At 41.7% G+C, this 23,401-nt stretch overlaps 1 protein-coding gene across 3 annotated transcripts; it reads right to left on the minus strand.

The window, feature by feature from the left end:
* Positions 1-9,028: 9,028 nt before the first annotated feature.
* LOC106563295 (paired box protein Pax-8) lies at positions 9,029-22,379 on the minus strand. Of its 3 annotated transcripts, XM_014128770.3 has the most exons (12): positions 22,141-22,378; positions 17,560-17,688; positions 16,274-16,439; positions 15,852-16,049; positions 15,513-15,589; positions 14,998-15,123; positions 14,613-14,779; positions 13,766-13,886; positions 12,964-13,200; positions 12,584-12,685; positions 11,127-11,213; positions 9,029-10,179 (listed from the first exon to the last, which is right to left on the minus strand). In XM_014128770.3, exons 2-12 carry the CDS (start codon positions 17,627-17,629, stop codon positions 10,109-10,111), a joined length of 1,422 nt encoding a protein of 473 aa, XP_013984245.1. In that variant the 5' UTR covers positions 17,630-17,688; positions 22,141-22,378; the 3' UTR covers positions 9,029-10,108. The 3 variants fall into 3 exon arrangements, with proteins under 3 accessions (XP_013984245.1, XP_013984248.1, XP_013984247.1); XM_014128773.3 differs by lacking the exon at positions 12,964-13,200 and having other exon boundaries at positions 22,141-22,379; XM_014128772.3 differs by lacking the exon at positions 17,560-17,688.
* Positions 22,380-23,401: the final 1,022 nt, after the last annotated feature.

Consider the following 23,401-nt stretch of genomic DNA (forward strand, 5'->3'; position numbering starts at 1 on the left):
ACTCTAGCCACATGAGGGTGCTATACAACAGTGTATCACACATCAAATCAAAATGAAGGCCTAAAACAGTTTGAAAAATTATGTCAATATGCTCATTCCAGTTATGCAGTCTTGTATCTTCTATGTCATTTTATATAAACCTATTTGGATTTCATCTCCATGAAAGACTATCATTACTCATATCATTACCAAGCCCTGCAATGCCAAGAGCTGAGCAAAGAAAAGAGTCCCCTCATCCAGCTGGTCCTGGGGCTGAGTTCACAAACCTGTTCTACTAACACACTGAAGCCTCAGGACCAGAACATCCAATCAGAATAAACCAAATTACAACACAGTCAAAACAAAACTACATTGCTTATTGGGAAACACAAGCACAAACACAAAGCAAAATGCAGTGCTATCTGGCCCTAAATCGACAGCACACTATGGCTAAATATTTGACCATGGCTACTGATCAAAACCTTAGAAAAACCTTGACAAAGTACAGGCTCAGTGAGCACAGCCTTGCCATTGAGAAGGGTAGACACAGGAAAACCTGGCTCCCTGTAGAGGAAAGGCTGTGCGACCACTGCACCACAGCAGAACCTGAGACGGAGCTGCATTTCCTGACAAAATGTCAAAAATATAAAACAATTAGAGAGTGTCATTTCCCCAAATATGAAACCCTTATTCAAGGTTTCAAAGACCTCTCTGATGAGGATAGGCTACCCGTCCTGTTGGGGGAGGACGCAGAGAGCTGTGTGTTGGCAGCGCACTTCATTGCTGCCTGCCATAAGTTGAGGGACAGTGTCTGACAGACCAATAAACCTGCACATGTCCTCTACTGTATGATTATTGTTATTGTTGAATGTATGGTTATTTTGACCCTTGGTTATTGTTGTTACTGTTGTCCTGTTGACAATATTTGATTCTCATTTTTTATTTATTTTTATATTGTAAATATACAAAATAAGCTTTGGCAATATGTATATTGTTACGTCATGCCAATAAAGCGAATTGAATTGAATTGAATTGACTACCATAACATTTCACTGTAAGTTTCACAATTATTTGATTAGGCTTCTTGAGTTTAGAATGAAAACAGTTAAATGACCCATCCCAGTTCTTTGAGCTGCCAGTCACGTATGCCCTTGTCAATAAGAATGGCGAAAAGGGATTTAATCGTTTTTTGATCTCTCGTGGCACGTGGAGGAATTCTGGGCCGTTCTTTTTCAGAGGGACATCTTCAGCCGCGGTCAGAACAGGATGTTTCAGAAGACCCTCACATTGCTCCTTAACGTCACTGTTATGGATGACACACAGGAATGTGACGTGACAATAGGTAAAACAGTGAGGAACACAGACAATACAGATGGGACAAACCTTTTCTGACTGGACTAGTCTCTTCAGGATCAAGAATAGTATCTTGAACAGAAACATGCATACATTCAGAAATACATTATACATAATTTGCTTGGGCACCAAGTTTATCCTGGCGTACTAAGGCCCAGAGTTTTTCTTGTTCAGGTCATCTGGTAATAAGTTAAGGACCCTTGTCATGAGACATGGGTTCATCGAATGTGTCATTTTACGATATTGCTGATACAGGACCTGGGTTAATGTGATAGTGCTTATTTGTGTGTATTTTCTGTTAAAATGGTTCATATTCATTCATTTGAATAACAACAGACCGTTAAGATAAAGTCCGATTCTAAAGATGCGGATGATTGATTGAGCGAATGATTGGCAGGAGCTTCAGGCCATGACAATGCTCCGGGTGTGTCTGCCTGATAAGCTAAAAAGACGCCATCTTGGATAACCTTCATGTTCTTGGTCTGTTGTACATGAATTGCAACAGTAGGAGAAATCCAGAAATCCTGCTCTTCTGAGGCAATGTTAACCTGTTAAACACATGGACTTTCACACATTCACATCGGGTTTCTTCTTAATGCATGCAGGGTACAAATTGCAGTGAATACTTTGGCTTTCATCAATGGAGGGTCTTGACCCAGGCTCTATACATGTTCTCTAGACCATGACAGCAGCAGTGGTGCTGGGTTGGAGTGCCATCTTGCTCCTCCACTCCACACAAAGAGTGGCCATGGCAGTGAGGCAGACAGGACAGCCTTGCATTAGCAGAGGTTAGGGCCATACTTCAGATGCAAAGGTCCTGTTTTTGTTCCCCCCCTCTACTCCCCATTCTGTGGGTTGAAGAGCTTTGTGGCGCTCTGTCAGGGCTGGTTGGGTAATTAAAAAGGCAAGGCCAGAGTTGTGATCATTAGGGGCTTGTCCAACGCTTGCACTGGGCAGTGGACTCAGAATAAGCCCCTCCACACATAAGGTCTCTCCCTGTGAAGCATGCACACAAACACTCATCCTGTGTTGAACGCTATCCAACATTCCAAAAGCTCTAATATAGACACACACACACACACACACAGTATTTGTCCCTGTGCTTTATTTTCTCCGTCTGTCTCTCCTGCCTCTGCCCTCAATGTCCCTCCCGACACACATTGCCCATCTGGTGCTGACGCCTCACACGCTCCACTTGTTACTTTTTATCTTTTATCCGCACAAACCATTTATTTGTCTCTCTCTCCCCTCTGTATTCGATGTAGCTTTTTACTCCCTCTACCTCTCCCCATCCTCTTTTATATCCTTGGCCTTTCAGTCGCTCCACTCTTGACTGCTGGCGTCGTGGCGTGGCTTTCTCTGTGGCCCGGCTCTTGAATTCTACTCTTTTCTCTCTGTGATCTTTTCAGGAGTCTCTTTTCCATTCGGACCCTCGTCCCCCCCCTTCACTTATCCACTGTCAGCTCCCTCTGTGTCCACTTGAGTTAGAGAGTCTCCAGTGGGATAAGAAACACAACGTGCTCCATCTCATACTTATGCTGTTTCTCTAAATCCGGTTGTTTATCAGTTTTATTGTCTCATTTCATTTGATTCATGTCATCATCATATTTCTTATTGTCCTCTTCCTATTTTATTTTGCCCCTTTTCATAGGTACCAGATGTGAGGGCATGGAGGCTAGAGAAGTCCAGAAATAGCATTAGACACATCCTTTTTTTCAATTCCCCATTTTAGACTCAGAAACCAGACATATTCATTTGATTTGCTAAGCAGACCCAGGCCTAACATGAATAATACTTCCACGTTCTACTCTTTCCTCCATACCCTTTAGAATGTAAGCCTTTGTACCCTAGGAGTCTCTCACTGGAACAGCTAAGGTAAAGTGCCTGGCTTAAGGGCATTTCAATGCATGACCTAACTTTGCACTCTCCACTTCCACACACTCCTGCCTGGGACAACACTCCCTAGGCAGGGATTCAGTGCTTCTCAGACACGGGCGCTGCAAACAAACATAATGACACGTAGAATAGGGTTTATAGGCGACGTACAGTACGCTGCGGATAGATTTTTTAATCTGGGCAGGCAGGACAAACACGTATGTTGACGGTGTTTCCTTTTCAATCTGAGTTTGACCGAGTTTTAATCAGTACTAGTGAGGGGTTTCATCTTGATGCTATACGTGATAGATCTGCGTAGAAAATGAAATGTCGAGTGTGAGGAGAGTATGTTTTGAAGCATCTGATAGAGAGAGCAGTGTTGGTCTTGGTTGACTCTGTCTCCATGTCCAGAGTTCAGGGCTTTCCCTCGGGGCAGTACCTGATACCTGGCTGATTTTATCCAGGTGGTTGTATATAGGAGTGTGTGTGTGTGTGTGTGTGTGTGTGTGAGTCCGGAAGGTGTGTGCTTTGAAAGGTGCGTTCCTCTTGATGTCTCCAGTCAATAGAGCTTCCTGCCCTCAGGGCTGTGTGCTAATAGGCCAGTCAAACAGAGGGCACCTGTCTTTCACCTCCCATCTACCACAGGCTCACCGTCTGTTTGACCACTTCGATTGTTTTAAGTCCTTCTATGGTTTAATGGACAGATGAGATCCTTGAAGTTACTGATGGTACTCATTATAAATGTTTGAGGAAGAGGAACTGTTTTCAATGGTATAATTGAAAGAAGTAGTACACATATTAAAATCTGTAGATTAGTAATCGCTGAAGCTTTTCTCACGTTTATTCTGACAGAAGAAATATATCAATGATGACATCAGAGACCGTTTGGAATTGGTGAGAAGGTGTCATTCCAGGACAATGAGCTCATTTTAAATAGTTTGAAAGAGAAACCTTCTTGTAACGGACCGACAGGGCTCACACTAATGACCGCCGCTCCGTCCTAATCAATAAATGAAGGTGACGTGTTCAATCAAACAGTCTGGATTAAGTGCTTTTCTCCAAGCCTCAAAGCCTGTCCTCACAGAAAACATCCGGCAGACGAGACCCTCAGCGCAACCTTGTAGCCCCGCAATTCACAGTTTAAAACAACAGCAGCCTGTGTTTCATTTAGGCACACAAATATTGTCCTGTGCACTATGCTTATTTGCGAGTTGGTTCGCCCAATGTCTCAGGCCCAGAGATAAGTGGAGAAGTTTCCAGTTGACTGGCGCGGGACAACTCTGACCCGTCATTCCACTGATTGCCACACACTCCTCTCTGCACTGCCTTTTTGGCAGCAGCTACTCCAGGGGCCTCTATCTATCTCTTAGTTTGTCCCAGTAATGGCTATGGCACACACATACACACACATGCACCACACACACACACACACATACACACACATGCACCACACACACACACACACACACACACACACACACACATGGACGCATGTGTACACACACACCGCTCTGTCCCTCTCTGTGTTAAATGTAGTTACCCCAAGCCCCCAGCGCTCTCCCCATCCTGCTGGCTTTGTCTCCCCTCAGCTGTTCCGGCCGGGTGCCTGTATTGTGCTGCCGGGCTCATTACTAGAAGCACTGTGGCCCAAAACCTTAACACTAATAGGCCCACTGTCGCCCAGAGCCAGGCCTGGGCTGGGAATTGTGTGTGTGTGTGTGTGTGTGTGTGTGTGTGTGTGTGTGTGTGTGTGTGTGTGTGTGTGTGTGTGTGTGTGTGTGTGTGTGTGTGTGTGTGTGTGTGTGTGTGTGTGTGTGTGTGTGTGTGTGTGTGTGTGTGTGTGTGTGTGTGTGTGTGTGAAAGAGAGAGAGAGAGATGAAGTATTTGTGTTGTAGTTGTTTGTGGCAGTATTATGTTGTTTTCGACTCTTTGGCTGCAGGATTGTTAATGTTTAACAGTTGCTGTCATTATTTCCCTGGCAGTCCGTCAGCTGGCTGGGTTTGTGGAGGCTTTGGAATTTGAATTTGATGCTTTGGGGGGATTGCCTCATTTTGCAGCCATTAAAAAAAAGAGGGGACATATACTTTAAAGCTCCTCTGTGTTTCAGTATGTGGATGTGATGTGTGTTTCGGCGTGTCTGCACAGGGAACTGAAAACAATGTGTTCCATTCGTTTGATGGGAGTGGGGCATCCCACTTCAACAACAACGGAGAAGGGAGCGTTGTCTTAAGTACACAGGACAGGGCAGAGAGTAGAGGAATAGAGTGAGCATGAGGGTCGCAACTTGGATAGGAAGGAGAGGTGTGAAGAGGAGAGAGAGAGAGAGAAAGTGAGAGAATGAGGGAGGGAGAGGGAGGAAGGAAGACAGAGTATACAGTAAATAAAGAGATGTCATGAATCATCTTTGTCAGCTGAGTACTGCCCTGATTACACTGTATTGCTTGCCAGTTATCGTTGATATTGTTTGCTTAAAACCATTTTTCAAAAGGGAGCTTAGCCTTAATTTCATTTGATTTTTGCATTGTTTTAGTGCTTATTTTAGTGGTAAATTAAGGCCATGATGTGCTCTGTTTTTGAGGGACCAATAAAGGTTTATAGCCTACATTCAGAAGAAAAACAACAAATGAATTTAAAAAAAATGGATGTAGTTAAAAAGAGTATTACATTAAAAAGAGTTTGAATTAGCCTATGGTAAAAACAAAGGAAAATGTAGTCTCTTAATTCTATTGATATAATGTATGAGTCTTTATCTTGAAGTAGAATACCACAATGCACTTATTTTAGGTTACGAATTGTCTGAATATGCAACTATATGCAAAGGATATGTGGCAGTAGGCCTATTAGATTTGTCAGCTCACATTCAAGGGTTATTACCTTAGCGCAGGAACTCACTGATGAAGTTGAATATAAACTCTAAGACTAGGGGAAAATAAAGACAGCAACAAATTCATCCCGAGTCCACAACCACTGCAGGCCTAAATTACACCTTCAAATAAAACAAATCAAATGTGAGACAGAACAGGATTGAGTCCCTTTTGAAAACAGAAATAATTACCTTCGCTGCTTTTCCAGAGACAATAGCCTACACATACAGTAGGTGTTCTTTCCAACATCATGGGGTGTGATCTGGTGTCGACTCAGACTTATGCACGGCGGAGAGGCAGGCCATCCATCAAGTCCCGCGGCTTGTGCTGCGATGGTGGGTCCAGGTGGGCAGTGGCACCGCCGAACCGTGGCCTCGTTACCGCGGTATAATTATGAGGCCGCAAAGAGGGGAGAAATAATTGCAAATAAAACTACATGAAGCAGAAAATAAAAAAGAAATTAAACAGATGCGCATTTGATCAGGATCATTGATTTTGTCCTCTTACGTTTCTGGTGAATTGCTGAGTTGCAGAAAATATGCAACATTTGAGTTTTGCAGTAGAACCATATAGACCCTAATAATAATAATAATAATAATAATAATAATAACAACAACAACAACAACTAATAATAATAGTTATGTATTCTGTTAAAAGTATTTAATTCACTACGTATTTATTGTGCACAATGGGAATCCTACATTTTACATCCAGGGGAGGAAACTAGGCCTGTTGTCTTTGTGAAGAATTTGACATCACTAATAGGATACAGTAAAGTGGTGTGAGGCAGTGAGATCTGGTGAGATATTGTGTTGATAAATTGAAATTAGCAGAACACCTATTTTGACTGTAGGCTAAAGAATTGCACTGCTACTAAAATCCCCAGTAGCACCTTATAATCACTCCACGTAATAAAGCATTTATAATGGATTAGTAAAATGTTTATTCATCATTTATTAATCATTACTCCGGTCATAAGGTATTTAATATAGGTCCTTATAAACCATTTACTAATCACTAGTTAAGTATTTTTGCATGGCGTGTCTAAAGTGTTGGCTATTTATACTTTATAAATGCTAGATAAATGTTTGAGTGACCAGTGTTATTTCTCCCAAAAAGATGGACATGCCATTGGTAGACATTCCAGCAGTACCTGATGCTCCTTAAGGTTGTAAAATAGCCTAGAACATATCAATGGTAAAATAATAAGCAGACAACACAGGGTGTTTAAAGGTCCACTGCATCATTTTTGGGTAACAATTACCTGTGTTACTATGATTGTTTTCATTTAAAATTTTAAATGATCAAAAATTAACAAAAATAGCTTCTTGGCAAAGAGCCATTTCTCAAACACGAATTTATCTAGGACTGTCTGGGAGTGGTCTGAGTGGGGAGGGGACAACTGAAAACTAGCTGTTATTGGCAGAGAGGTTTGGAACTGTCCTTCTTATTGGTCTATTAACTAATCACCAGGCAGGCCAAAACACTATCCCACCAAAACAGGCTGACATTTCAGGCAGTCATTTCAAACAACATCATTTTCACAATTTCACAGTATTATTTTTACCTCATAGTGTGGAAATACAGCACATATAACACCCAGGACAATCTAGTTTTGACTGCACTAGGCCTTTAAAGGAAATATATCAAACATTTTATTCACAGAAACGATTGTAAAACAACTGTCTGAAGGATGTGAGGAGGTGTTGTAATGTGATTATTTTGCTAATGTTGTCAACCTCATGAACACAAACTAATCATAAAACAGAGAGATGTAGCCTACACACAAAAACTGGCCAGATTGGCCAGTTTTTCTCTAATGGGTTTTTATTCTTTCATTACTACTGATATGTGATTGAGGTAGAAATGTTACATTTATTATATGCATGTAGAAGTGTTATAACCCTTAAATGCTTCCAGTGCATCAGTCTTTTAACCACAGACTCATTTTCACACATGACATTGTTTGGCAGCACTTTTACTGGGCCTTAAATGTGTTAACTCTTTAGCCGTAATGGGATAGTTCAACGAAAGGATGTATTCAGATATTTATTTCCTTAACTCATAAGCATTCTATGGATTACGGAGTGACTGCAATCTGCACTTTGGTTTTGGTAGAAAAGTCCCTGCCAAGAAACGCTAATGATAGCGTTTTCAGATGAAAAAATGTAATTTTACTCAGCATAAAGTGTGTCTAAAGTTACACATCACACTATTACAACAATGTGACTGTTTTGGAATAAAATGTTGAATATATTTAAACATCCTCTGTGTTGTCTGCTTATTGTTTAACCATTGGTATGTTCTAAGAGCCATTTTCAGACCTTAAGGAGCATCAGGTACTGCTGGAATGTCTACCAATGGCATGTCCATCTTTTTGGGAGAAATAACACTGGTCACTCAAAACATTTATAAAGTATAAATAGCCCACACTTTAGATGACGCAAAAATACTTAACTAATGATTAGTAAATGGTTTATAAGGACATTTATTTGACATCTTATGAATGGTGTAATGATTCATAGATGATGTATAAACTATTTACTAATTGCTTCAGCATGAGGAGTTGGTATACAGGGCTACAATCTTACAAGATTGTTTGTAAGATTGCCTTGTTCTAAACTGCATGTGTGACAGAATATTCTAGTTTTGTGATTATTAGACAATAGGAGCTTTGTGCAGCATCAAACAACGTTGTGATGAAACAATGATCCTCTCGTTGTGATGTCCATTCCTTATGGTGATGGAAGCAGTGGGGAGGTTTGTGTAGGCCTATGTTTGTTTATGCGCTACATACGACATGCCACAACACTCAAACTATACAGACTTAAATAGAAACGGGTTTCTTACTTTTTGACAGTTGATACGAAGGATATGAATAGGACTTTATTCTACTTTAAATGTTGTCATCGCTCATTAGATGTGCAAACATGTGGGGAAAAGAATGCAATGCAGAATCACTTTGTCATGCTTTATTTAATTAAAATAATTATTTAGAAATTCCATATTTACATCTTCAATAATATTAATAACAGTATAAGAAAAGAAAAAACAGTTTAGTCACAGTTCTCATACTAAACATCAGCATGACAACAAACTCGAATTATCATAAAGAAAAAAATTTATTAAAGAGTTGTTTTGTTTTTCAGATACTCAGTCATTAATCCCCACAATATTCACCCCCAAATCATCCTTCTGATAAAATTGCATTTCTTTCTCAAGAGCAGTTTGCCATTTACAATATATACATATTGCCAAACAAGAGTAACCCAGACAGTTCAATTCATAGAACACATTTTTTTTGACAAGGACATGAGGACATTTTGCTATGAGAATGATACCACGTGTGACTGTACTCCTCATTCAGACTATTGGCACGACACTACATTTAAGATCTGGAAGGTTTTGTTGGGTGGTGAGCTCAAAGAGGCTGAATTTGGAATTCAACACAGAGAATCCAAAAAAATCGACACTAGACTGCGAAAGGGACGTGTGTATTATTGTATAAAACTATTGTAAACTTGATGCAAATACAGGAAGTAGCTTCACAAAAAAAGCTGTTACTGTACTGTGCCACCAATACATCCTGTGATGTCATGAAGTCAAAGTCGCATGTCAGAGTGATGCAAAAATGTGCTACAAATAAAGTCTTTGGTGAAACAGCTTTGGAGCAATGTACACACAATGCAGGATTCAGGCCTTTGCCACTGACAAAGTCATAGACATCAGTTGCCCAAATGTATTACAGTGTTCAGAATGTCATGTGTAAACGTGTCAAGTCACCCTGGATGAGGCTGTCATTATAAACAAATAAATAATGAATTAGTTAGCCATGAGAAGGTATTGGCCATGAGTTCAGGGTCAAGCATAGCTGGTCCAGTGTTGCCACTAAAAGTCTTCAATGTCCCTCCGATGTCTTTACTCCCCTGTCCATTATTGGGAGACAGTCCAATTCTCATCACAGCTTCCTATCCCTTGCTGCATTTGCCTATTGGTCCCCATTATCAGTCCTCTTGATGAAGGTTGGTCCATTGGAGCTAGAGATGGTCGTAGGCTGCAGTGGATGGTGGAGCGGTGCGGGAGGCCGAGCTATAGTAATAGGGCGAACCTGCAGGGGGCGACAGAGATAAAGGAGTTTACTATTGTGGTTTGATTTTTAGCTTGGCTTTGATGGTGTTAGGAGGGACAATGCAATGCAGAGCAGGCTTTCTTAATCCCATCAACCACATGACAATAGCAGATGGTTCAGATGGAAATCTGCCTTGCTTGGATAGTTTGTCCCATGAATAAAGCTGCCTGTTTTGCACCTTCTCTCTGTTAAAGTATGGGTCTACTTGATGGAAGAAATATCACTGAATATTGCATAGAATTAAGCATTCAGAACACACAAGCATTAATACTGTCTATGTTCCCCGGTGTCGTTAATAATTGGTGAAATCAGCTGGTTCAAGGTGACACACAGACTTGTGACCAGAAAGTCACAACAGAACACAAGTTCTCATAGGCTGGTAAGCTCAGAGAGAGTTACCGTACACACCAAGAGACGGCAGGGGTATAGCGCAGACCCCTTGGTAACTGGGTAACTAGTTTCCATGGGGACTAGGAGAGATCCTGATACATGTGACCTGACTGAAACCAAAAGTTTGACTGTACTTTATTTCCTGGTTGGCGTGAGGATTTGAATTTGCGGTTTTCCCATTGATACTCTAGGTTCAAATTCATGGTATCTTAGGTTCAAAGCTATTGAATAAGGTTCAAAGTATAAACTTGACCTGACAGGAATGGTTTGTATTAAAAAAAAAAACATTTAATTGGAAGCTGGGACTTTTATCTATAACAATTCAGTCTGATCAGCGAAGTGTATTCTGAACACTTTTGTTTTGCACTTTTGTCACGTTCACTTCAATCATAACACCTCAGCTTTATAAACAGTATGGTCCTGTGTGGAATCTTTCATCGTTCCAGTACTCACACAACACAGACTACAGTACACGCTTCTAATACTTATGAAGGGTGTGTCCATTGAACTCCACTGTGCCTGACTGACTGACTCACCGAGAATGCTGGAGTTGGTGAATCTCCAAGCTTCGCTGTAGGAGGTGTAGGGGGAGTGAGTATAGGTCTGACCAGAGTAGTCTGCACCTGCAAAGACATGGAACAAAACAGCACATACATCAGATGTACACTAAGAGACATACAGTAACAAACATCATTCAGTAAGAAATTCACAGATGTACGTGTATAGAAAAAAACACATTACAGTCTAGACAATATCAGGCATAATATTTCTTATAAAGACACAGCATTCCTCAAAGTGTTTGTTTTTTTGCCTTCAGTTGAGGGTGTTTGTCCTCTTGCCAGCATCTGCTAAGACTTAGCTCATAATTCACCAATGGTTAGGGCATCTTGTAAACCATTAATCTATGGGCCAGGTGGATGGCTGGGGGTAAAATCCCTCGACTCATTGGTGCGTGTGGCTAGTCTCCGCTTCCTCTCTTTAGCGTTTACCCCTCCCCTCTCCGTCCATCCAAAATGCCCTCCTCTCCTCTCTATCCCTCACTTCCTGCTTCAGCCTTTCAGCCTTTCTCTGTCTCCTCTATTTTTTTCTTCTTCTTTTTTTTTACATTCCAATATCTAATTGGTAATTATGTTGGCTGGATTGAATACCCCGGCTCTCCCCCAGACCCCCCTCCCTTTCTGTGAGTAATTGTGTATGAACGCTTCCTCACAGCAAGCCCACCAGAAAAATAATAAATCAGACCCTCTCATTTCGCGCTTCGAAGGGCAGACTTCAAATAAAAAAGGAACACACACACACACACACACACACACACACCACACACACACACACACACACACACACACACACACACACACACACACACACACACACACACACACCACAAAGACCCTCCTCCTCTGCTCTCTCTCTCTCTCTCTCTCTCACCCAGGCCCACTCTGCCACCCAGTGGCCCCCCACCCTCCCCCCCCCCCCCCCTCTGGCGGGGCCCCTGGTTCCCATGGTGATGTGTGGTCAGAGGGGCGGCGTGGGGGTGCGGGCAGCAGGGCGGAACCCCCAGCCTGTTCTCTTGTACCCCCTGGGCCCTGGCTGCACCGCCATGCACTTCACCAGCCGAGCAGGCTACTCATTAACCAGCATGCCTTCCTGTTAATCTCCAATCCTCCCTCCCAGCATTTCGCTCTCCCTCTCTCACGCCCATCCTTGCTTTTTTAGCGTTGGTTTTGGTCACTGCCTTGCCCTAAAAAAATGTTTTGTTTTTTGTCTAAATTCTTCTCAGGGGTGCTTTGTCCTAATAGCTTATGCAGTTTCAGCGTTCCCCAAGGGAAAACCCAGATAGGATCAGGTTTGGCTAAAAATAAAACTATGAACTGCATTTATATAAGCTGAACTGAAAGTAGAGACATCATTCACCTCTTTCTCAGAAATCCCATTTTAGGATGCCATAGCCCGTCTCATAGCCTGTGTGTGTGTCAAGGGACGGGAGTCTTACCTGCTACCATGCCAGTGATGGCCGAGGATGAGTAGCCGGTCTGGCCACTGGAGGGGATGTGAGGAGGGTAGCCAGGGAGAGTGGAGCTCACCATATCCCGCCCTGAAACAGAGGAGGACAGACTGTCAGCCTGAGGATGTCAGCCTGAGGATGTACATGCACTGTAGTAGTGCAGCAGGTGGATATACACATGAAAAACAAATCAATTCTGTCACTGTCAGCGGTGCTCACCATCATCTACAGCAATTGACGTTCCAGTACAGTACTGCACATGGGGTTTGGTGTGTTGTGGCAGGTGACATGATAAGCGAGTGTAGGCTATACTGTCTGTATGAACCCCCTACAGGGCGTGGCAATGGGTGAGACGAATGCTTCATTACCTGCTATGAGAGACTGGCTGCTGAAATGGCCGTACACTGGTGCATGATGGGAGAATGAGTTGAACGCATGAGGGAAATGGTTGGAGCTGCTGCAGCTGCTACTGACAGTGACAGGGGCCTGCAACGACTGCAGCTCTAGGAAAGCAGAGTTGGCCACCACATTTGGGGAGGGGCTTGTGCTGGTCACCTCCGGGGACATTTCCTGTTTCAGACAAAGTGGGAGGGGCTGTAGGGGGTCTGAGGTGGCATGGCCAGTGGGTGGATGGGTGAGAAAATGAAATAAAATGGAATTAACTAATAGGAATGAATGGATTAACAAATACACAGCAGAAATAGCCAGGAAGCTGAAATTAATGCTTGAAACAAATGACGAGTGAATGGGTACTACATTAGACATACAGCACATATTGTACGTCTGTTTTAAATGAAACTTGAAAGGGTGCTTTGGGCAGCTCGTGATAATAGGCCAAATTAATTGTACAGCGCATCAGCGGGCACGGCAAGCTAAAAATGTGGCTGCACTGCAGAGATAAACATCAACTTCTATGATAGCTCGGTCGGAAGCACGATCTATTATCAGACTGATGACAGCCGCAGTTGATACGGTCCGGAGTATACACGCCTAAACAGACTGCTATTACATTCACAGATTATGATATTTAAAAGAACTGCCTTTGTAAATTGGGTGGTGAAATATGCTAATGTTTCCATGTGTCAGCGTGTTCAGTTTTCCTTCTGCTTCACCTTTGAGCGCTGATCTTTGTGCGGGGTGAGAGGGCACCATCCATCGTAAGAGTCTTACCTGTCACCACAGTGTAGCCCTGGTGAGCTGCCAGATTCCGACCAATAGCAGCACTCGATGTTGAGAGGCTGGTCTTCCCGTCTTCAAGACTGCCATTGATGAGCGAGAGAGGGTACACAGTCTGTGGAGGATAAAGCGGATTAACCATTTGTACGTGAGTGTGTGTTGTGTGTTAAAAAGAGAGGAGGGAATTCAAATAAATAAGGAAATCTTGGACTATGTACAGACTCAGAGAGCATAGCCTTGCTATTGTGAAAGGCTGCCGAAGGCAGACCTGGCTCCCAAGAGAAGACAGGCAATGTGCACACTGCCCACAAAATGAGGTGGAAACTGAGCTGCACTTCCTAACCTCCTGACAAATGTATGACCATATTAGAGACACATATTTCCCTCAGATTACACCATTTTTTTCATAAACTCCCATATCTACTGGGTGAAATACCACAGTGTGCCATCACAGCAGAAAGATTTGTGACCTGTTGCCACAAGAAAAGGTCAACCAGTGAAGAACAAACACCATTGTAAATATAACCTATATTTATGTTTATTTATTTTCCCTTTTGTACTTTAACTATTTGTACATCATTAAAACACTGTATATATACATAATATGACATTTTATATGTGTTTATTCTTTTGGAACTTTAGTAAGTGTAATGTTCACTGTTAATTTGTTATTGTTTTTTTCACATTTGTTTATTATCTATTTCACTTGCTTTGGCAATGTAAACATATGTTTCCCATGCCAATAAAGCCCTTAAACTGAATTGAATTGAATAAAAAAATGTGCAGTGGAGTTAAGCAGACTCCACCTCTCAGTGTCAATGTGCCATGTAGGCCACCGTACCTGCTCGGTCTTGCTGGCTGCTGCAGAGCTGAAGTCTGGTGGGTAGTGGTGGCGGTCAAAGCCGCAGTCCAGGTGCTGCGGGGGGAAGTGCTCTGGTCTCAGCTGCTTCCTAGGAACGCCGGCACTGCCCTGAGAGTCCACACTGTGTCTACAGCTCTCCTGGTCACCTGGGAGAGAGAGAGAGAGAGAGAGAGAGAGAGAGAGAGAGAGAGAGAGAGAGAGGGGGGGGGGGGGGGTGAGTGGGGTTATACTGAAAAGTTGTTGAATCTATTTGAGTTTGTACATAAATTATGGTTGAATAAATTGTGAGAGTGAATCTTATTGAATTGCATAAAAAGAATGATAAAATGTGAGAGGAGGATAGAACATCAGGCTGGGTACTTACTGTCATCATGGCTCCTCTTGCCCTCCTGGCTGGGCTGTGGTATCCCCAGCAGGCCACTGATGGAGTAGGTGGAGCCCAGGGAGTCGGACTGGGGCGACTCTGGGGGAGTGACAGTTGAACTGGGGACTGACAGACAGAAAGGGAAAACGGACCATTATTACTGCAATATTATCGTTGACCATTAGCCGTTAATCTTACGAACCATTAAGCATGGAGTTTCTTTAGGCTAAATACTACATGATCAGATCATAATGCTAGGCCTTAGTGAAGACGTGTGTTGGTGCTTGGAGTGGGGGGAGTGTTAGTGCTTTGTTAATGACAAGGGTGTGTGTGTGTGTGTGTGTGTGTGTGTGTGGTGTGTGTGTGTGTGTGTGTGTGTGTGTGTGTGTGTGTGTGTGTGTGTGTGTGTGTGTGTGTCTGTCTGTGTGTCTGTCTGTCTGTCTGTCTGTCTGTCTGTCTGTGTGTGTGTGCGTGCGTGCGTGCGTGCGTGCGTGAGTGTGTGTGTAGAGACTCACTGAGTGTGTGTCCTGGGCTTAGGCCTTTGCCGTCCAAGGGCAGGTTGAAAGGCAGCTGCACCTTGGTTCGGATTATTCTGGAATAAAGAGCAGAGATTATAAATAATAATAAATCAACGTTTTATTGTCACATACACCAGATAGGTGCAGTGAAATGTGTTTATTAGACAACAGTGTAAAATCTATTGCACCACAGACTTTACATCTGCGTTTGTTCTGCTGATTCAATTTCTATACACTTGTTTAACACTACTTAAGAGACCTCAGTTCTTAATTTAAAGGCCCACTTAGTGATATTTATTGGTTTACACATAGCATAATGGAGAGGTTAGTCAGTACCTGTTGATGGAGCTGACACTGGGCACGGTGTCGCTGTCACACACCCCCTCTGCCAGGAGCCTGTCTCTGATCTCCCAGGCAAACATTGTGGGGTTCTGACGCTTGTAATCTGCTATCTTATCAACCACTTTAGGAGTGGCCACCTTGGGCTTGGAGCCCCCAATCACACCTGGCTTGATGCTGCCAGTCTCGTAGTAGCTGGAAAAGTACAGAGAGGTTTGTTCAGTCAGAGAGCAATATAGTGAATGTGGGTGGTCATCATTTGGATTGAACAAAAATAGGTGTTTACATGACCAATGATGTACTGTATAGTGAACCCAGACACTCTAAACAAAGGTTTAGGTGTCTTGAGAACACAATAGAGGGCTGCTAACAGTATCACCCTGTTGTGTAAAGGTGTAAAGGTGCTATGAGGTGCTCACCGTCCCAGGATCTTGCTGACACAGCCGTGGCTGACGCGGAGCTGGCGGGAGATGTCACAGGGACGCACGCCCTGGTGGGCCATGTCCACGATGCGCTGCCGGATCACCTCCGGAAGCGGACGGCCGTTCACAAACATTCCGCCTAGTTGGTTAAGACCCCCATGACCTAGGGGAGGAGGGGGGGTGAAACACTTATAAATGTCCTGGAACCTGAGCTCACTGCCATCCATGCTACCACCCACACACAGCACTACCTCACACAGAGGATACACACACAGCACTACCTCACACAGAGGATACACACACAGCACTACCTCACACAGAGGATACACACACAGCACTAACTCACACAGAGGATACACACACAGCACTACCTCACACAGAGGATACACACACAGCACTACCTCACACAGAGGATACACACACAGCACTAACTCACACAGAGGATACACACACAGGAAGGGCAGACTGATATTGGGTCTGGGCTGGTTCTACTTCAAGCTATTTGTTTGGTCCGTGACAGGGATTACTTGGCACCTCATGTTCTTACCTTGATACGACAATGACATACTACAGACATGTAGAAGAAAATAGATGACTTGATCAAATAAATCACATATTATGTAGGCATCTACTGGCAATATCATTTTCAGAATGCAATAAAAAAAAAGGATAAAAGGTGGCTCCTTTGGGTTTCCAAGAGAAGATGTTATTGAACCTGGTGGGACAATTCAGCACACAGAATTGTGTAGGTCATGAACATAACAATGAGCATATATTTCCTGGAATTTGTTTCACTGTATTGTTTTAAATAAAGTTATTTCATATTCGTTTTTTTATGTTGAGGAGACAGGCATGTTTGGTGTGTTCAAGTTTACAGGTAATTGATATGAATGTTGGACAAAAAAATGATTCGCTAAACTATAAGTTACAGTAGCATAGCTCTACACAATCTATATTGCTGAAGTTCAGCATTACAGAGTGATTGAAATGTAAATGAAAAGTTCCCGCTTTAGCGGAGACTGTATTAACCGTAAACGCTGTATAGGCTATGTTGGCTCAATCGGAAAATACCTTTACATTTCTATAGCGCAATCTGTAATGCTTCAGCGATACAGATTGAATAGAGCCCCTAGCTATCAAACTAACCCGGGTGAAGATCTTAAAAGGGCTATATAAAAATGATGACAGAGATGTGAATGATGCACATGTCAGAATATATTTTGTCAATTTATCATGCATAATTCAGTGTTGTTTTAAAAGTGTGGTAAAAGAGGGTAACTGACCAATTAAGTCGGATCTAGCTAGAAATTTGACAGCCTCTGGTCTAGACAGCTCTGTGTAAGTCTTCCACATTCTAGATGTTCTCAATCCTGGTTCTGACCTCTAGATTCCTCTCTCCGGGTTTGGGTTTCCTATGGGACACACAAGGCAGCGAGAGAAGGTAGTCATTTCTCGCAGAGGAAGTAAGTTTATCCTAACTTTGATATAAATGAATGTCACATTAAACGTTATAAAGCGGAGAATTTTACGCGTTTTACATTTTTTTTATGTAAGGAGTTCGGGGCCCATAGGCCATGCATAATTTAGGCCCACCCTGGCAAGCGGCATGGAAAAACAGCTCACATGCACAATGATACGATATTGCCATCATTTCGATTTCAAAATGCCCTGAAGTGATACTGTCTAAGCTACAATTCTATAGGCTAAATTACAAAGTCAATTATTTATCATCATGTTATGTTTTGAAGTTTATTTTTCCACGATTTGGCCAATTATTCGTAAAAAAATTAATGTATATATGCGAGGATAATGGGCTTCTATAGGCTGTAGCACCAAGTTCTATGTGAAACCACCTCTTTGACAGGCATGTTTATCACATTTACAATTACGCAAAATAAATGGCAATAATTCGTTTTTTACATTAGAAAAATGTAGCCTACATCGTGAGCATGTTGATCATTTCCAATAGCTATATTAAGTCAAATAGCATTTGTGTGGTGTAAATCAAGTTATTGATAGCCTATTTGCGTGCAAGCATACTCACTACATTTCTTCTCGTCTAGACACATCGATGGGCTGTCGGTAGTCCGTTGGCATAATGCGGTTATTATAAAAACTATTACATTGAGAGTGATGTAGTCTACGGCAGAACGTGTCCATCGTCTGTATTTGAACTATAGGGATGAATGAAATACTGATTCCTATGAACATTTTCCCTATAGGCCTATACCAATTATTATGGTTCACCAATATGCTCGAGATAATGCGCATGCATATTCATTTGTAGAATAACATTTATTCCCTTGTGTCGATGCTAAAATGAATAGCCTACCATAGGCCTAGACCACACCAGGTAATACATGTTCTAGTTATAGTGGACCATTTTCATTTACAAAATCAAAAATCGACTTCTCCTTTATGAGGACTTGGAAATGAAACTGGGGAAAGGGTTTGCCATTTCATTTTGAAAGTTGTCAGCAGCTTCTCTGTCTTTCTATAGACTGCATCAGTGACTTTGTAAGAATCCCATTGCTTTTAATTTAACCCATTCAGCAGCTTGCTTCCTCGCCTTGCTCTTTTCTCAGCCCTTTCCCAGATTTTATTTCCACATCAAACGGAGTCCGGACGAGGCTGGGTGGGGAGCAGGAGCACCATTAACCGTGCTAGCGGAGTGTGTAAAAATCTCCCCGCCAAGCTTCACCAACCTGCAGGATATTAAAGCTGAGCAACCCCAAGGGAATAAACACACACGCATATACACACGCGCGTGAACTCTCTCTCTCTTCTGTCACACATACACACACACACACACACACACACACACACACACACACACACACACACACACACACACACACACACACACACACACACACACACACACACACACACACACACACACACACACACACACACACAAAAATCCCTCATAAAAACGATTTATCCTAATTGCACAATTAATAGCCTATATTGTCTCCATTTCGCGTAATTTGTAATGATGCCATTCATTCTTTAGGTTGTTTCCCTTCAAATAATGAATCCCCTTGTATGGTTTTCCTCCTCAAAATGGATTCGAATTTATAATCCACCGTAAAATATATTATTTTATTGATTCTAGACTTCAAATGATGCGGGAACTAGGCCTAATGTAATAGGCCTAAAGGCCTAGCCTTTTGGATGAGTATGTACACATTTGAATTGAGAACACAATCTACAATGTAACATAAGGAGCCGTCAAAATGCCAGAGGAAATATCTACCATACCTGAAAAAACGGGTTTTGTTCACCTATTGTGTGTGTGTGTGTCTAACCTATAACCTTACATTAAATATAATACAGCCCACACAAACTATTGCAGAACCTCTCACTTTCATGAAAACCATTTTAGTTTCACACGAGTTTCAATAATGCAGCATTTCTGTTACACTGCACTTTAGTCCCTATATGATAGCCTATTTATATATTTTGTTTTATTCCACTAACTCGCCATTAGGTTATGGAATGAAAGTGTGGCCACTGACCACGATTAGCACAACCCATTATTTAGTCTAAATAAAAAATAAGCAGTTTTAAAAGAAAATGTTGATCACCCTCCCAAAAAAAGCACTTTTGTCGTGGTATGTCCGTCTGCTAACACAAGAAATGAAGATGCTCACAGGCTATAAGGTATAATTATGTATCAGCCACTAGAGATCGATTGCCTATATTTGACAACATCGGTTGACTATCCTATAAGCTACTCCTAACAATTTTAAACAACATTGTCACGTAATTTGATTAGACCCATAACATTTCAATGTTAGTAATTTAGCAGACGCTCTTATCCAGAGTGACTTATAGTGAGTGCATACATTTTCTTACTTTTCCCTTACTGAGCCCACAACCCTGGTGTTGCAAGCGCAATGCTCTACCAACTGAGCCAAACGGGACCCAATAACCCCAAAAACCTCTGAGGTGCAATGCTGCACTGTAACTTCAGAACGGTTATTGTAACCCCTGACAGCGGGTGCTATGAGAACATGAAAGAAGATGGCGCATTTGAGGCGACAAGAGGGTGTCATAATTTATGCCGCGGGGTAGACCGGGTGAAACGTAAACAAGCCATACCATTCAGCTCCCCACCGTTCCATCATTGGCACAATTGAAGTGACAATGACCACGGATTGGCCCAAATCTATATCTGTCAGCTAGACTAACGTCCAATTAACTTGACAAACCCTCGACGAGAGAAGGAAAATCAGTTATTTTTGTATAGTAAATACAAGCAGGATTTATAACACCAGGCTCAACTTTCAGAATTGTTGGCCTGATCATTGATAGTTCGATTTTTTAAATGTTAAATTCATGAATTGACATTCTGTCATAACAATTACAAAGATCACCCTGAAATTAAGGAAAATAACTGTAATAACAGTGTATAAAGACAGGTGCACATTAAGTTTTTCAATTATTGATCATTCGGTTTTTATTGACTAAGGTCCTTGGCCTTTCTAGCCGATCTCTGCTCTGATAAGAGAAACATTGCTGTATAAACTTTAGAAACTGCATAAACAGCCATGGACTACTCAACTATGCTAATGTATTCAGAATTCGTGGGTATACAGATATTACAATAAAACATAGCCTGTTTCTGTTAATAACGTCCTTATTCAGTATGAATAATGTCAATGTATTAGAGAATGAAACAACAAACACTATTCAAGTCTTTCATAATTCAAAGCACCCAAAGGCCAAAATGTCGTTGCTGCTGAAATCCAGTTTATTATCAGCATAATCATTCAATTACTTTAAAAGCGTTTCGTTTTCATGTAATTAGAAATCCCGGTGAATAATGTTAGGTATTCTTAACGAAACTTGGATAGAAAATAATTACAGGGATTATGAATTTATTCCGTTGTCAACGCCTGAGCATAAACTAATAAAGGCTGATTTCTGTCAAGGTCTCTGAAATATTTTGTCATGCCTGTACTGCATTTTTTTGCTTTCTTTGACAATTAAATATTTCATATTGATGAATGATTTCAGCTTTTTTTAAGGAACATTTTAACAAAGTATCTGTTTGTTTTGGCTATATTTGAGTAATAGCTGCTAAATGCATGCGATGATCTTCTCTTTAGCGGCCAAAATACTATAGCAATACGAGGGAAGGGAGTCTCAGGTCTGGTATTTTACCTCGTCCGGTGCTGTTGGACATATCTCTTAAGTCTTTGTCGTTGGGGGTCCACGCTCTCTCTCTCTCTCTCTCTCTCTCTCTCTCTCTCTCTCTCTTCTCTCTCTCTCTCTCTCTCTCTCTCTCTCTCTCTCCCAGTTAATTTGATGTTTTTAGTCCATGTGGGGCCTCGCTTGGCATGAATGTGTTCCTGAGTGCACTCTTTGCTGCAAGAGGACATTGTAATAGTTAATATGGGGTTCTTATGAATACTGTTAAGTAAGGTTATGCCATAGTGTGCCATAGTATTACAATATATTAGCGCCCGCGTTGCAGTTTCAATTCGAGTCTTAAGTCCCCGCCGCCGCTCTTATTTAAATAAATATATAGGCCTATATAATAAGCCAAAACAAAAAACACGTTTCACTGCTTATCGTAGGCTAGCCTTTGGATCTTTGTTGGGATTACCAATTAGGAGTAATAGGATCTCTGTAGGGACTACTCTCTCACACTACTTAGCGAATGTAACGGGACTCGATACTCTAACTAAACGATCAGCCAATACATTACTCATTGTTAAGCTTTTACACATTTACAACCATTTGTTAAATATGATAACAAACATCCACATTTGCTAACACGGTGATGTACCCATGACTAGCCGTTTGCACATTGCGTTTACGATCAAAAGCACCTCATTGGTGGAAATAATTACCTTCGCCTTGCAGAAAAAAGGTCCGGGCAGATATCCTTATTATTATCCAATGCTAGACCACACTGGAGGAAATGTAACCTCGGCCGGGGAGATCCAAGTCAATCTTTGATAAAGCGTCTGGTATGATACTCTCTCAACAGGCAGAGGTGGTGTAGCTGTTCACGACCTGCTACTAATACTGTGCAAGGTTTTATCCAACAGACGGTCTCCGAGGCGCGCAGTGGAGACGGTGCGCCGCGGCCATTGGATGATGGAGTCGAGGGGAGTGCAGTAGAACTAAGGGTGAGGTGTGGCTATTTGAGAAGAGGGTGTCACCCTTCCCAAAACCACATGGATGACTGATTTTGTGTTTTGAGTGGCATTCCACCCAATACAACACACTGTCTTAGCGAAACAGTAACGTTTACGGAAACACTTGTCAAAGAGCCGGTTTGTTTTCATTCACCCCCAGCGACAGCTTCGCTTTGATTAGATTGTGTATAAGATGTGACACGATTTCCGGGGGTCTGTGAATTCCGGTTAATTTGGAGTACACTGTTTTCACACACAATTTGGAACTTGATTTGTTGTGATCTGTCACAATTTCTGCTATCACATGACAGGTATATGTCCCCTTATTTGAGTGATAAAATGAGTAATATAGGCCTAAACCATGTCAGGGACATGGATGAAGCCTATAGTATATATGTTGTAGATGTCCTGTTTAAATCATAACGTTTTGTTTTGTGTTGTACCCTGCATAAGCACATCAGATATAAAGTATTATCTACTTACAGTCATAATTGAATGATTTAGGACAGCTTATTATTTCGTGTCAGAGGACTTCAATTAAAAAAGAATGGATCAAATTAAAGGTTGAATAGGCGATTGCTGGTATTTGCTACTTTTTACACAACTTTCAACTAATTAAATATGGATGAAATAGGCCATGTTGGCCCACAATATTGATTAAATGTATTACTTTTTGCACATTAATAGCCTAAATGTTTATTAGAAACGTCTTTCAGATTGCTTGTCTTTATTGTTGGAATGGATTTATTTTAGCATATTATTATTAATATTAATATTATTATTATTATTACCACCACCACCACCAGATTATGTCTGTTTTTATTCTGTTACTAAACAAAGATGCAGAGGTAAATCTTAAAAACATCATTTTCAACATCATCACCACGTTCAGTCAAAAAACAACGACTCAGTCCTATATGTTGATATGGGATTACATTATTGTATTACCTTTCACCCACCCGCCCTTAGA

Source organism: Salmo salar, chromosome 11 (assembly GCF_965601325.2).
Source record: "Salmo salar chromosome 11, fSalSal1, whole genome shotgun sequence".
Taxonomy (NCBI): Eukaryota; Metazoa; Chordata; class Actinopteri; order Salmoniformes; family Salmonidae; genus Salmo; species Salmo salar.